This window comes from Diabrotica virgifera, chromosome 8, assembly GCF_917563875.1.
Source record: "Diabrotica virgifera virgifera chromosome 8, PGI_DIABVI_V3a".
Lineage (NCBI taxonomy): Eukaryota > Metazoa > Arthropoda > Insecta > Coleoptera > Chrysomelidae > Diabrotica > Diabrotica virgifera.
In genome coordinates, this window is record NC_065450.1 from 141,683,545 (window position 1) to 141,698,326 (window position 14,782).

Genomic DNA, 14,782 nt, shown 5'->3' on the forward strand with positions numbered 1-14,782 from the left:
TTTTACTATCTGTTCATTTTGTTGTTTTTCTTTTAAATTTTTTAAAGCGAATAAAAAATAATGCGATTTCAAATTTTTTTTGTGTTGGTCAACTAAAATAGCAATATGTAGGTTCAAGAAACTTCAGTCATAGAATCCATTAAAATGCGTTTTCAAGGGGTTAAATATGAAACATTTTTCCGGACACCGCCTTCCGCTGGGGGGTAAACCCCCAGACCCCTCGGCAAGGGGCCCCCGAACACCTTTGCCCCGGGGCCCCTAACATCGTAGTTACGGCCCTGCTCTCCACCAGAAATAGGAGTGGAATTAGAAGTTTTTGTGCTTTTATTTTAATTAATCTATTAGAGTTACCTTTATTTCTGGTTTACCTATGCTTTTAAAGATGATAAAACATGTTCAGCTGCTGTTTTTTCTATTTTATTTTTGGTATTTCTGCTAAAGAAAATCAATAAGAGCTGAAATTTTACTAATATACCCTTTGAAATATGCAGTGTTCAGTGAAGTGTTGTTATATCGTTTCCTCCAGATGATATTTTCATAGGCCGCATCAGATGTCGGGTAGCGAGTAGATACTCTCAGACGACCCCGGTATGGAACAGTATCTACCTCAGAGATGCGACCCTAATAAGATAAAGTCAGAGCTAAAGGAAAGTCAAATCATTGGGGACGGTAACGGAAAATCACCCAAATTCCTTTTCCTCAGTACATCAAAATCTTCATCTTTAGGTGCTGTCTCTAGTGGATGTTGGTGATGACTTCTGTAAATTAATTTCTATCCTGTGCTTTCGTATTAATAGGCCTGGATTCTGCGTACCAAAAAAAAGTTGATTAATAGCAAGCTGAAAATTTGTTAATAGCTTAACGGTGTTCAGTCGGACAAACTTTGATGTATGGGAACACTGAAACAGGGAAAGTTTTAATTTTGAAACAGTTTAAAAATATGGAACGTCAGACTACGAAAACGTCCCATGTATTATGTCGGACAGAACTTCCAATTGATTTGTTACCCTTTCATTAAACTCTCGTGTAAAAATCAGACTGGTATTTATCACCAACTGGGCATTTTAATAAGGCCGACACGTAGAACATGTCAAATGACAGGAATTATGTTGGTGATTTTTTAGCCTGTTCCACAATTAAAACTTACCCTGTTCCAGTGTTCCCGTACATCAACGTCAAAGTTTGTCCAACTAGACACCGTTAAGCTATTAATCAACTTTTCATACAATATTTCATACTTATAACAAATTTTCCGCTTGCTATTAATCAACTTTTTTTTGTGCGCGGGATCCAGGCCTATTAGGTTTGAAGGTCCAACCGCTTGAAGTTATACATATAATACTATAGCCTATCTAAATTATGTAAATTTTTAAATATACTTACCTCGCATGCCATAGTAGCAGAACCGTTCGCAAAATTCATTGCAGACTATAAAGAATACTGACTTAGGGAAAGTAATTTTCTGCAACCGAAAAAATAAAAGGTATATTATACACAGTGCATTCGTAAAGTATGGTCTATTATCTCATGACTTAATTATTTTCAGAGTTAAAGCTCTGACAGGTCAATTTTTATTTTTAAATTATGATTTTTTGACGTATAGTACATTATAGTGACGTTATCGATTTGGGCGTAATGACTTCATCGATGATTTTTTTTAAATGGGAATAGGGGTCGTGTGGTAGCTCATTTGAAAGGTGGTTCAATTCTCTAATCAGTATAATAGACATTAACATCATTATTTATACAGGGTGGCCAAAAAATAATTTTTGAATTAAAACAATTGACGCACAAAAAGAATGTATGTTATTTGTTTAACTCAAAATACATTTTACTGTTGCCACATATAAAAAAATGTTTATTTCATAAATAAACATTGCTTTTCGCTTAAATTAAATGTCAAACAGCCACACACCTGCCTCTTGACAGTTTGAACGTTTCATTTAAGCGAAAAGCAATGTTTATTTGTCAAATAAACATTTCTCTTTTCTGGCAGCAGTAAAATGTATTTTAAGTTAAATAAATTACATGTATTCTTTTTTTGCAGCAATTAATTTAATTCAAAAATTATTTTTTTGGCCACCCGGTATAAATAATGATGTTAATGTTTATATTATAAGAAACGAAACACATTCAGTAGTAAAAAGTATAAAAAAATTTCACTGGGAACGTTTTTCAAAAGAAATGGAACATGATTTTTATGCTCTCCAAAAGGAAATATTATGGCGATTTATAAGAGGTCAAAGAACGGAGGTAAAGGAACTAATAGAACCAAAACACATAGAAAAGGATACATGGATTGACTATCTAAAAACGCTCTGTGCAGAGGAAGAACAAATGATGCTAGAACCGGAAACACCAGAAATTACCACAAATGAAGATGGTAATATAAGTGCACAGGAAGTATGAAAAATACTCGAAAAGCTGAAGAACAGAAAAACTGCAGATAAGGATGGAATACCAAACGAATTACTGAAATATTGTGGAGCAGCAATGACAGAACAATTAACAACATTAATGAACAAAATCATAAAACACAATAAAATGCCGGAAGAATGGAGAACGAGCGAACTAATGCTACTATTCAAAAAAAGAGATAAAAAGCAGCCAGAAAACTACAGAGGTATCAACTTGTTAAATACTACCCTAAAACTTAAAACTAAAATCTTACAAGACGTAATAAATCAGAGGATAAATTTAGCAGATCAACAACATGGTTTTAGTACTGGAAGGTCGTGTACAGATACAATATTCGTCAATTTCTATGTCTAATTGACTTAAAGAAAGGATTTGACAGAGTAAGACTCAAAGATGTAATCCATCTTCTGTATAATAGAGAAGTTCCTCTAGATATCATAAAAACTATTGAGAACATCTACCAAAACAACAAAATGGAAGTCAGAATTTATGGACAACTTACAGAACCTATAGATATAGGCAGCGGAATAAAACAGGGAGACTCATTGAGTCCTCTGCTTTTCAATTTAATCATGGATGAAATCATCAAGAACGTCAACAAAGGAAGAGGATATAGAATGAGAAACAAAGAAGTAAAAATACTCTGCTACGCAGACGACGCAATATTGATAGCCCAAGATGAAGATAAGAGCAAAAAAATTAAATATAACAATTTCATCTCAGAAAACCAAAACAATAGTAATCAGTAAAGAACCAATCAGATGCAAAATAGAAATTGATTATATCAGTATTGAACAAGTAGTGGAAGTAAAATATGTACATTGGAATAACATTATCAAGTTACGGAGACCTAGACAAAGAAGTGAGAAATCAAGTACAAAAAGCAAATAGATTGGCAGGATGCCTTAATAACACTATATGGCGAAACCGACATATTATTAACACTGAGATGAAGTCAAGAATTTATAAAGCCAGTGTAAGACCAATAATGACATATGCATCAGAAACAAGACCCGATACAGCCACAACACAAAGACTACTGGAAACGGCAGAGATGAGAGTACTGAGAAGAATTACAGGAAATACACTGAGAGATCGAAAGAGGAGCGAAGATATAAGAAGACAATGTAACGTACAGTGTATAATCGAATGGACACTAAATAGAAAAAAGAATGAAACAACCACATAACCAAAATGGGGTAGACACGTGTGGTCAAAATAGCACGAGATAAATCACCAATCGGTAGAAGAAGTATCGGCCGACCGCGCAGAAGATGGAGTGACAACCTTCCATCAATCCGCCAAAAAACAAGCAGAATTGCTTATAGAGAGGAAGAAGAAGAAGAAGAATGTTTATATTACTGAATAGATAATTTAATCACTTTTCAAATGAGCTAGCACACGACCCCTATTCCCATTTAAAAAAATCATCGATGACGTCACTATTAATTATGGGTATGGGATATACGTGAAAAAATCATAATTTAAAAATAAAAATCGACTGTCAGAGCTTTAACTTTGAAAATAATTAAGTCATGAGATAATAGACCGTTTCCACACTTTACGAATGCAAATGGCGATTTCTAAAAATATATGGAACATATTCAAACAAGTGGAAATAACTGCTACAGCGTAAAGCTAAAGAAAATTAGGATGTTTCGAGGAGTCAACCATGGTAACTTATTTCGCAGTTTGAGAGTACTTGGTGGACCGAGTCAGAGCATCGTGATTCTATTGACATGACGAAATGATGTTAAATCATAACCATCATTAAAATACTCCAACGAGAATGTTTGCTTCAATCATTTTTACAATAAAACTCTTTTGGTAGAAACTGATGTGAAACGAATTGAGAAGACAAGAACCAGTTCTGAATAAACCACAACTTTATATAAATATATTGGAGCTTTAAAGGATGAAGTAATCCTGATTTTATGGCCCTACAGAACGATATTAAGAATAAGTTGGGTGGATAGAGTCACGAATGTCGAGGTGTTGAGAAAAATGGGAAAAGAAAGAGAGGTTTTAAATACAATTAAAGTAAGAAACCTGCAATATCTGGGTCATGAGGGACGAGCGTTATAGCTTATTGCAATTAATAATACAAGGAAGAATACAGGGTAGAAGGAGTCGTAGAAGAAGACGCATCTCCTGGTTAAACAATTTGAGAGCTTGGTTTAACTGCACTTCTGCTGATCATGTTAGAGCAGCGGTATCGAAAGTGTGGATTGCCAAGATGGTTGCCGACCTTCTTACAGTATATGGCACATGAAGAAGAAGAAAGATGAAGTGAAGTTACCGAAGTCTCATTCATCGAAGTTCCAGAAATGCAAAGAATATCCAATACCACAGGCTAGACCTGACGAGGCATTGGCAACTACTATTTCATCTACAAGAACCAGAGCGACAAGCGACAAGAAGTTGAAGGAACATCAATGGGTTTACCACTGTCACCGGTAATAGCAAACCTTTTTATGCACAATACAAACAGAAGAGCATAAAACCAAATTGTGGCTTAGGTATGGAGACAACACATTTATTATCTGGACACATGGAGAAGAAAAACTAAGCACACTTCTGCAACATATCAACATTATCCGCCTTAAAATACTGACTGATATTTATAAGGTAATTTAGACCAGTAAAAAAAAGACTGGAGGCTCCGTTAGACTTCTATCAGCCTAGAGAACAAGCTGGGTTTAGATCCGGATACAGCACTAATGACCACTTACTGGTATTAAAAAACTCAATAGAGAAACCTGCGATATACAACAAACCATTGGCACTGATATTCGTAGACTAAGAGAAAGCATTCGATACCATAAACCAGCAGAAAATTTTAAAAGCATTTACAGAATGCTGAATAGACCAACGCTACATTAACATGATAAAATATATCTACCAGAAGGCAACGGCTAGTGTAAGACTATCTGACCAACAAACAAATAAATTCTGTATACATCGAGGAGTACGGCAAGGAGACACCATTTCGCCGAAGCTATTCAAAACCCTTTTAGAAGACACTTTTAAGAAGGCAGATCTGAACGAATATGGTATCAACATAAATGGAGAGAAGCTCAGTCATTTGAGATTCGCAGATGACGTCGTCCTTATAGTTGATCGTATGGATGATGCAATAATAATGTTGAATAGGTTATATTACGCTTCCCTAGAGGTCGGACTAAAGATTAACATCAACAAGACGCAAATAACGACTAATCTGGTCCTAAATCGTAATATTGTTGTTGATGGAATGGATATTGAGCAGATTGCATCTTATAAGTACTTGGGACATAAAATTCGGTTGGGAAGAGATAACAGACGTGCGAGCTCCCACGTCGCATAGGATTAGCCTGGGAAGCGTTTGGTAAACTTAACCATGTATTTAAATCACACTTACCCATATGCCTGAAAAGGAAAATCTTTGACCAGTGTGTGTTGCCTGTACTCACTTATGGAGCGGAATCATTAACACTCACAAAAAAGGTAGTGAACAAGATGCGCATCACTCAGAGTGCTATGGAACGCCAGATGTTGGTGTCTTCTTAAGACAGTGTTTCCCAAACTTATCTAAAGCGCGACCCCTTTTTGTTAAAAAAATTGTTCACGACCCCCTACTCATCACCCAAACCAAAATAGCGACAAAAATAGCGTGCCTAATTTACAACTGATGGTTTCTCAAATTTTATTTTACTTTACTGTTTAAATTCAAACTAAATACATTTAAAAAATTCAACAATTATTTTAATAATTGCGATCTGTCCCACTAGTACACTAGTAGTACTTCTGCCAGACTAGCATTTACAATAAAAATAAATAATAAAAAGTCGACTGCACATTGTACACCGCGACATCTTTGTGTCTACATCGCAATACTTTTCCATGATATTCGCGAAGGCTCTACTCTTTACTTCGCTACTAGATGGCACTCTGGAACGTTCTCGTAGCCTCGTTTTGGCTTTATATAAGCGGCGATGTGCAATGAGATCTCAGTTCGAAACAGCACGTTGTGGCGAATGCAGCGGTATTAAGTAATGAGTAAATATTTTGCGACTTACGTATTCCCGTTTACGTATTTACGTCTACGATAAATTACAAATTATGGATAAGTTTTTAAAAATAAGTGCAGAACCATCTACGTCTGAAAGTGGCAGTTATAAAAAGAAAAACAGACTTTACAGTGATGAATATCTTAAATATAGTTTTACCATTATTTCCAATAAACCACAATGTGTTATTTGTGGAGAAGTATTGTCAAACGAAAGCATGAAGCCATCAAAGTTACTTCGACATTTAAATAGCAAACATCCAGATAAAAAAGACAAACCCGTAGAATTCTTTGAAAGAAAGCTGAACGTCCTTCACAAACAGCAAGATACTTTTCAACTGGCAACCACTACTAACGAAAAAGCATTATTAGCAAGTTATAAAGTTGCTTATCGCGTTGCCAAAACTAGTAATCCGCACACAGTTGCTGAAAATCTGATTTTGCCAGCAGCTGTTGAAATGGTACATATAATGATTGGTGAAAAAGAGTCTGCAAAGTTAAAAACAATAGCTCTGTCAAATAATACTATCCAAAGAAGAATTAGTGACATGGCAGAAGATATTCAAGCGCAAGTTGTGGAAAATCTTAATAAATGCACGTACTTCTCTCTTCAAATGGACGAATCCACGAATATATCTAACTGTGCCCAATTTATCACGTTTTTAAGATATGATACAAATAATGGCATTCAAGAAGATATTTTATTTTGTTCCCCATTGGAGACCAATACCACTGGAAAATGTTTATTCGACAGTTTTGTGAAACGCACAAGTAAATATGTTATTGACTGGGGAAAATGTATTGCTATATGCACAGATGGCGCTAAAGCTATGACAGGACATTAATCTGGTCTTGTCGTCAGATTACAAGAAATAATGCCTAATGCCACATGGAGACATTGTTTTTTACATCGAGAAGCTCTGACGTCAAAAGATTTACCTCCTGAAATGGACTGTGTTATGAAATCCATCATTAAAGTTGTAAATTCCATTAAAGGAAAAGCTTTACAGACCCGTATTTTTCGAAAAATCTGCGAAGACATGGGTGCTATATTTCAAAATCTTCTTTATCACACCGAAGTAAGGTGGCTTTCAAGGGGCAACGTCTTAAAAAGAGTATTTGACTTAAGAGCAGAGCTTTTAATGTATTTGAAAGATGATAAGTCCTCATATGAAAATCAATTTTCCGATCCTATTTGGCTTTTGAAACTAGGTTTCCTTGCTGATATATTCGAACAATTAAATATTTTGAACAGTAATTTGCAAGGTCGCGACATTAATATAATTACAGCCACAGATAAAATTAAGGGGTTTATAAGAAAAATCGATTTATGGTCAACTTCACTTGGCAAAAAGCAGCTCGATTCATTCCAGTGCGTTCAGGAAATTATAGAAAATGTATGTTACAGTGCTACAAATTTTGAACAAGTTTATGCAGGCAGGCAATTTTGAACAAGTTACTTTGCTTAATTTAAAACAACAGCTCTGTGATTATTTCCCCGAAGAAATTCAAAATAGTTACGACACTTGCAGATGGATACTGAATCCGTTTTTAGCCGATTCCTTTCAACATGCTGAAATACCAATAAACATGAAAGAACAACTTATTGAAATATCAAGTGATGGAATGTTGAAGCTCCAATTTTTTTCCCAGAACCCGGACGAATTTTGGACCAAAAAGATGCAGGAATACCCTCAGTTGGCGAATGAAGCTGTAAAATGTTTGGTTCAATTTGTAACATCATATTTATGTGAGTTAAGTTTCTCGTCTATGACTGCCATTAAAACAAAAGTGATAAATCGTCTCGTACTTGAAAACGATATAATTGTGTGTGTCTCAAATACACAGCCTAGATTTGAAAGACTAGTTTCAAAAAAACAGGCGCATGGGTCTCATTAACATTGTAATATTTGACTTTATTTTTTTCTTTTACTTTTAAAGACTTTTTAAGGACTTTTAATATTTAGTTTTATGTTTCGTTTGATAATTAATTGTTAATTTTTATTTACGGCTTTATTAAAATAAAAATACATGATTTAACAAAGTAGTGTTTTTGTCTTATTTTGGAAATTTCCGGCGACCCCCCTAGTACCTCATTGCGACCCCCCAGGGGGTCGCGACCCACAAACAACCGACGCTATCGAAAAAATCGCGTCGCTAAAGTGGAATTGGGCAGGACACGTCGCCAGATTGTCAGGCAACCGATGCACAAAACGTATTGTCGAGAGGAGGGCACGAGAAGAAGCACTACGGAGCAGAGGACGCCCACTAACCAGATGGACCCATAATTTGAAGCATGTTATCAGTAACTGGATGCAAGCCGCACAAAACAGAGACAGATGGAAATAGCTGAGGGAGACCCATGTCCAGCAGTGGACGCGCACGGGTTGATGATGATGAATTTAGACCATCATCCTGCATAATTCAATTCGGTAATCAAAACATTAGCACGAAATTGAAAAAAAAAACTGACTACAATAGAAAAGGCGTAGAAATTCCGAAACATAATCACAGATCCGGTAGAAGAAAAAACCAAATGGAAAAATTATCCTGCCTTATAGGGGAGTTAATAGAGAACGAAAACATGCATTGTTTCGTAAAAATTCAAACAAGCTTATATTTTTTTAAAACTTTTTTGGTTAGTTTATATTCATGATAAGATAAAAAGTTCTACTCACAGATTTAGCCGCTAATTTTTTAAACAAAAACAATTGTTTTGTATAAATTATTTTAAAAATATCGTTAAATTCATCATTTTACTTTGACAAAATGTGTTTTTATTTTGTTTTTGATTATGCTGAACCCGAATATGGCATTACAATTTGAAAATTCAAAAATTTTGCCCTTATACAGTATGTCTGCGTAACTAGGAATCATATGGGTAACTTTTTTATTATCAATTTTACGAAAAAAACGTTATTCTTCATAAAATGCTCTGTATAGCCTTAAGAGGAATCAGTAGCGATCAACAGGTAGCGAAAACGCGTTCCAAGATTGCGGCTGTAATTTTGAATATTTTTCGAGATATTTGGCACACGTATTCGTAATATAATAAAGAATGGCGGTACAGAGCCCAATTTGAAAAATATATTATATTATGTCGAAATTACTCTGTAATTAAATACAATATTAAAAAAACGAGCCTGTACCGCCATTAAGAAGAACAAAAAAATACAGTTTCTTCAAATAAACTTTTTTATCCGATGCCTAGATTTTGTGCACTTTGGAACTACAAAAATTTTTTATTTCATTAGTAGTTCCAAAATGACACAAAATCTAGGCATCGGATAAAAAAGTTTATTTGAAGAAAGTGTATTTTTTTGTTCTTAATGGCGGTACAGGCTCGTTTTTTAATATTGTATTTAATTACAGAGTAATTTCCACATATTAATATATTTTTCAAATTGGGCTCTGTACCGCCATTCTTTATTATATTACGAATACGTGTGCCAAATATCTCGAAAAAATATTCAAAATTACAGCCGCAATCTTGGAACGCGTTTTGGCTACCTGTTGATCGCTACTGTATCACCTTAAATCTAAAACTTAACCATCAAATATCAAATTTATCAATTTTAAATGAGGTATGTCAAAAATATGAATTTCGTTGAAGAGTAAAGTAAGTACCTTTATATTTCAGAAAATCAAAAATTTTTATTATGAAAAGTTGTTTGGAATTAAAAACTATATTTCAATATGCAATTACATCCTTCTAATTGAAAAACCAAAAAAAAATTGAAAAATTTTTCTCAAATTACGAATACCCTACTACATCATTTTATTACAATTATGATAACTATTTTATTATCAATTTTACCAAAAAAACTTATTTTTCATAAAATGCTTTACCTGGTCTGAAATCTAAGATGCAACCATCAGATATCAAACTTTTTCAATTTTATACGAGGTATGTAAAAAAATATGAATTTCGCTTAACAGTTAAGTGCCTTTATAGTTCACAATATTTCAAATGGAAGGATGTAATTGACTATTGAAACAAAGTTTTTTTTCAAACAACTTTTCTTAATAACAATTTTCGATATTGTGAAATATAAACGTATTTTACTCTTGAGCGAAATTCATATTTTTTGACATACCTCATATAAAATTAATAAAATTTGATATCTGATGGTTGCATTTTAGATTCTACAGAACATTTTATAAGGAATACTTTTTTTTCGTAAAACTGATAATAAAAAAGTTATCAATAGGTTTCAAATTAAGCAGACATACTGTATAAAAGCTCAAAAAAACTTTTTTTTAATATTTATTAATTTTTAAGCTTGTAATATGTATTTTATTTCAATTTTGGCATATTATAATCTACATAAAAGCACCTAAATTATTTAATTTTGAAGTTTGAAATCTTGACAAAAACGCATCCATAGAAAAAGTACAGTGTACATCACGTGAGAAAACAACATATTTCTCCCTCGCTTGATTTGCAACAAACTTCTGCGCTCGTGAGAAATATGTCTTTTTTCTCTCTCGTACAATATACTATTGTGAGAAGAGTAAATTTAGCGTTATAAATGAAAAATTATAGAAGCTATAGATTTAGTTTTAGAAAAATCTTGATACAGTGCGCTGTATTAAGTGTTAAGTGTTACCCCCCTTATTAACTTATTTATTTTTAGGACATAAGCAAAACGCTCAGACCGGTCGATTTTTAAAATAATCATAGTATATTATAGCATAAATATTTAGATTTTTACGCAATCCCTTTTCAGGTGACACACATCACTTTAATTTTTTTAAATGGGAAAGTACATCACGAGACACCTTATTTAAAAGCTTTTGAAATACCGATTAAAAAAAATTATAATACTTTTATCCTGTTTGAGAGCGTAGGCGCAAAATTTCGGTCGAAATCTGTGCATTAATTTTTTTCGAATCCTGAGGGCTGATAGTCCCTTAGAATAAACAAAAAGTTTCTTTTGAATGATATATTGGAAATCAAAAATCAGACTAAATTTACTCTTTTTTTACCCCTGTGATTATTAAAATAAACATTATAGAAGTTCTCAGGGACTTTCGACCCTCGATAATACTGTAATATTTCATTCTGCATTTAAAATTTTCAAAAATACTTATGAGTTTTCTCAGGATTCGAAAAAAATTATTGCGTTTAAAGAGAATTCGACCGAAATTTTGCGCCTGCGCTCTCAAATAGGAAAAAGGATTATATATATTTTTGTAATCAGTATTTCAAAAGCTTTTAAATGAGGTGTCACATGATGTACTTTCCCATTAAAAAAATCAAAGTTATGCCTGTCTCCTGAAGAGGTATCTCGTAAAATTCGAAACATCGATGCTATAATATACTATGATTATTTTAAAAATCGACTTGTCCGAGCGTTTTGTTATGTGCTAAAAATAAATAAGTTAATAAGGGGGGTAACACTTATTCCAGTGCACTGTATAAGGTTTTTTGTGTACATTTTCTGAATGTTTCAATGGTTAAGTCAGTTTTTTCTAAGTATATTTTCGTAGTTATTTAAAAAAACAACTAGTTTCGCAGTTCATTTAAAAAAAAATAAAGCACCCACTTCTGGGGTAGAACTTTTTGATATGTTATTTATTAAACATTTTTTAATCAAATTACAAAAAGTTCTATCTTGCTTGATTTTTTCCGAAGTCAAAATCTCTATTGACTCCCCTATTAAGCCGACCACTCACGATACTACGGTGTAGTTCGACAAAATCGTCGATGATATCAATTCTTTAGTACTATAGCATAGAAACCAGTTTCTCTGTGGTAAAATTCTATCAATTTTGTTGGATGCACGGTCACACACGATACAAATTTTTGTCAATTAGTCGAATTCGACAAAATTGAACGATGCCGCAGTATTGTGAGTGGCCGGCTTAAAGCGCACGACAGATAAAATCAGCAGTTTTGCCTTAACTTTGGCACAGAAGACGGCGAAATTAATTGAAAATTCTTTAATAGACTTTGTCTAATAACTCCTTCTAAGTTGAGTTTAAATGTTTAATGTTACAAACAGGTATACTGACCTCTGATGTTTTTTTACAGATCAACTGATTTTGAAGTCACTGAAGTGACTGTGGTGAATTTTTATGTTGCTTTTTTAAGCTTCGAATATATTGTTAAAATTTATAATCACTGAAATCGATCAAACTGACAGAAAACATGACAGAAACTTTCGTGATGCTTAGTTTAGGTACTTATATCTAAAGGAGGATTTGATGCAATATCAAAATCTGCATAATTAGTCGAAGCAATAAAGCACTGATCCTCCGAAAAAAAGACGGATCTTAATAATTCTTTTTGCATTCGATTCGTAAATGCGTCAGGAAACTTTGTGACCCTGAGCCATGATATAATATTGAAAAACTGCATACAAAAAAGGCATTCTTAAAGTGCATCTCAAACAGACAATAAAAAAATTCAGAACTCGTCAATTATCGGCAGAAATGAGTTCAATTTTGTTACTTGGAGCGTTATTGGGGTCGCTGAAAACGAATATGACATCAAAAGTGATCTCCGGAGTACGTGGTGCCCAGGGTACCTACTGTTTACCTCGTCTTGTGGGGTTTTCGGCAAATTCTATAAAAAAATTAGCCAAAAATCATTACTCGGTGGTTTTTATGGTCGCTATCGACGAATATGACATCGAAAGTGATTTCCGGAGTACCTGGTGCCCAGGGTACCTACTGTTTACCTCGTCTTGTGGAGTTTTCGGCAAAATATTATTAACAAGTTAGTCAAAAATAATTACTTGGGGGTTTTTGGGGTCGATAACGACGAATATGACATCAGAAGTGATCTCCGGAATACCTGGTGCTCAGGGTACCTACTTCTTCTGGAGTTTTCGGCAAATTCATTAAAAAATTTGCCAAAAATCATTAGTTGGGGTTTTTGGGTCGCTGACGACGAATATGACATCGGAAGTGATCTACGGAGTATCTGGTACCCAGGGTACATACTGTTTACCTCGTTTTCTGGAGTTTTCGGCCAATTTATTAAAAAATAGTAAAAATTCATTTCTCGGAGGGTTTTTGAGGTCTCTGGCAACGAATATGACATCGGAAGTGATCTCCGGAGTACCTTGAATTGGGATACACAGCATCTCAGTAAACATCATATTAAAAATAAACCTTTTAATAATTAAATGCCCGTGGTAATGTTTGTTTTTAATAAATACGATTAACCTAGTTTTTGCATCGATGCATGCTAGTATTTGATACAAGGTCGAGTTGCAATAATATTCAGTGGGTGTTTATTAACAGTCAGCACTTTTGAATCCCGTTCACCTTGGCTTACCAAAACAGTAAATAAACAATAATCGACTTTAATTATATTTTTACGAGAACAGATAAATCAATTAGCAGTTGAGATTCCAGGGGGTAACATCGATTTCAAGTAAATACTATACCACCAGTTACTTTCTGTGATATATTTAACGTGTAAATAAATGTATTAACAACGAACGATATTTACTACATCAACCCTCATAGTCGGGGTAACCACCCCTAAGTATCCAGGGTGGCTCAGAAGACAGGAGCCACCATATGGCGATCCTGCCAGGATGAACTCAGGACTGGTAAACTGGAACGAGAAATGGAAAGAAAAACGTCTATAGCTGAGGATCTTGCACCTCGACCACCCTAGAACAGTGTGGTATGCAGAAAAGGATGGAGACGTCAGGCCCGAGACGGAGCTGAGGTATGGAAAATGGAACATCGTGGGACAATGGACAATGCTATGGGACGTGCAGCGAGGACTTTTTGGTGATACGAACAAAGACGTTTAAAGTGGTAAGTCCATATTATCTATTTTTATGGTATTTCCTGATTCGTATAAAGTATAAAGTAATATTAACGTAATTATAATTTAAGACGCACATTACCTTTTAAGTTTACCTATTTTTACTTAATTATTCTATTTTAATTTCCTTATGATACCAATATTTACCAAAATATACAGAATTTTTTTTTTAACCCTGATATTAGTTATTATAGGACGTAATGATACATTTTTATTTGATACTGATTTTTATATGATTTTTTTATATATTTACCAACATATTTTATCTTTGCTAATTCTTATCCATTTATTATTGGACTACTTATTTTTATTACATTTTTATTGGTATACTGCTTTTAATGGTGATTTATATTGAGTGATATACTGATTTTTTTTTATGGCAATTTACTATATTTTTTACTATTTTTGACAAAATATTTTTCATATATATTTACTATACCTCGTAAGACTGTCAAATTCATGCGTTCGTTACGGGTACAAGAATAAGAAAATTATGAATAAATGAGTAGCAACAAAGTTACTTG

At 33.7% G+C, this 14,782-nt stretch overlaps 1 protein-coding gene across 1 annotated transcript in view; it reads right to left on the minus strand.

Annotated features, from left to right (window-relative positions):
- LOC126889810 (peptide transporter family 1-like) overlaps positions 1-12,615 on the minus strand; it is a 121,220-nt gene extending 108,605 nt beyond the window's left edge. The window contains exons 1-2 of the mRNA XM_050658469.1: positions 12,485-12,615; positions 1,384-1,462 (exon numbers count right to left, since the gene is read on the minus strand). Of these exons, the coding sequence (XP_050514426.1) occupies positions 1,384-1,390 (7 nt within the window). The 5' untranslated portion in view covers positions 1,391-1,462; positions 12,485-12,615. The remainder of the gene's footprint in view (positions 1-1,383; positions 1,463-12,484) is intronic.
- Positions 12,616-14,782: the final 2,167 nt, after the last annotated feature.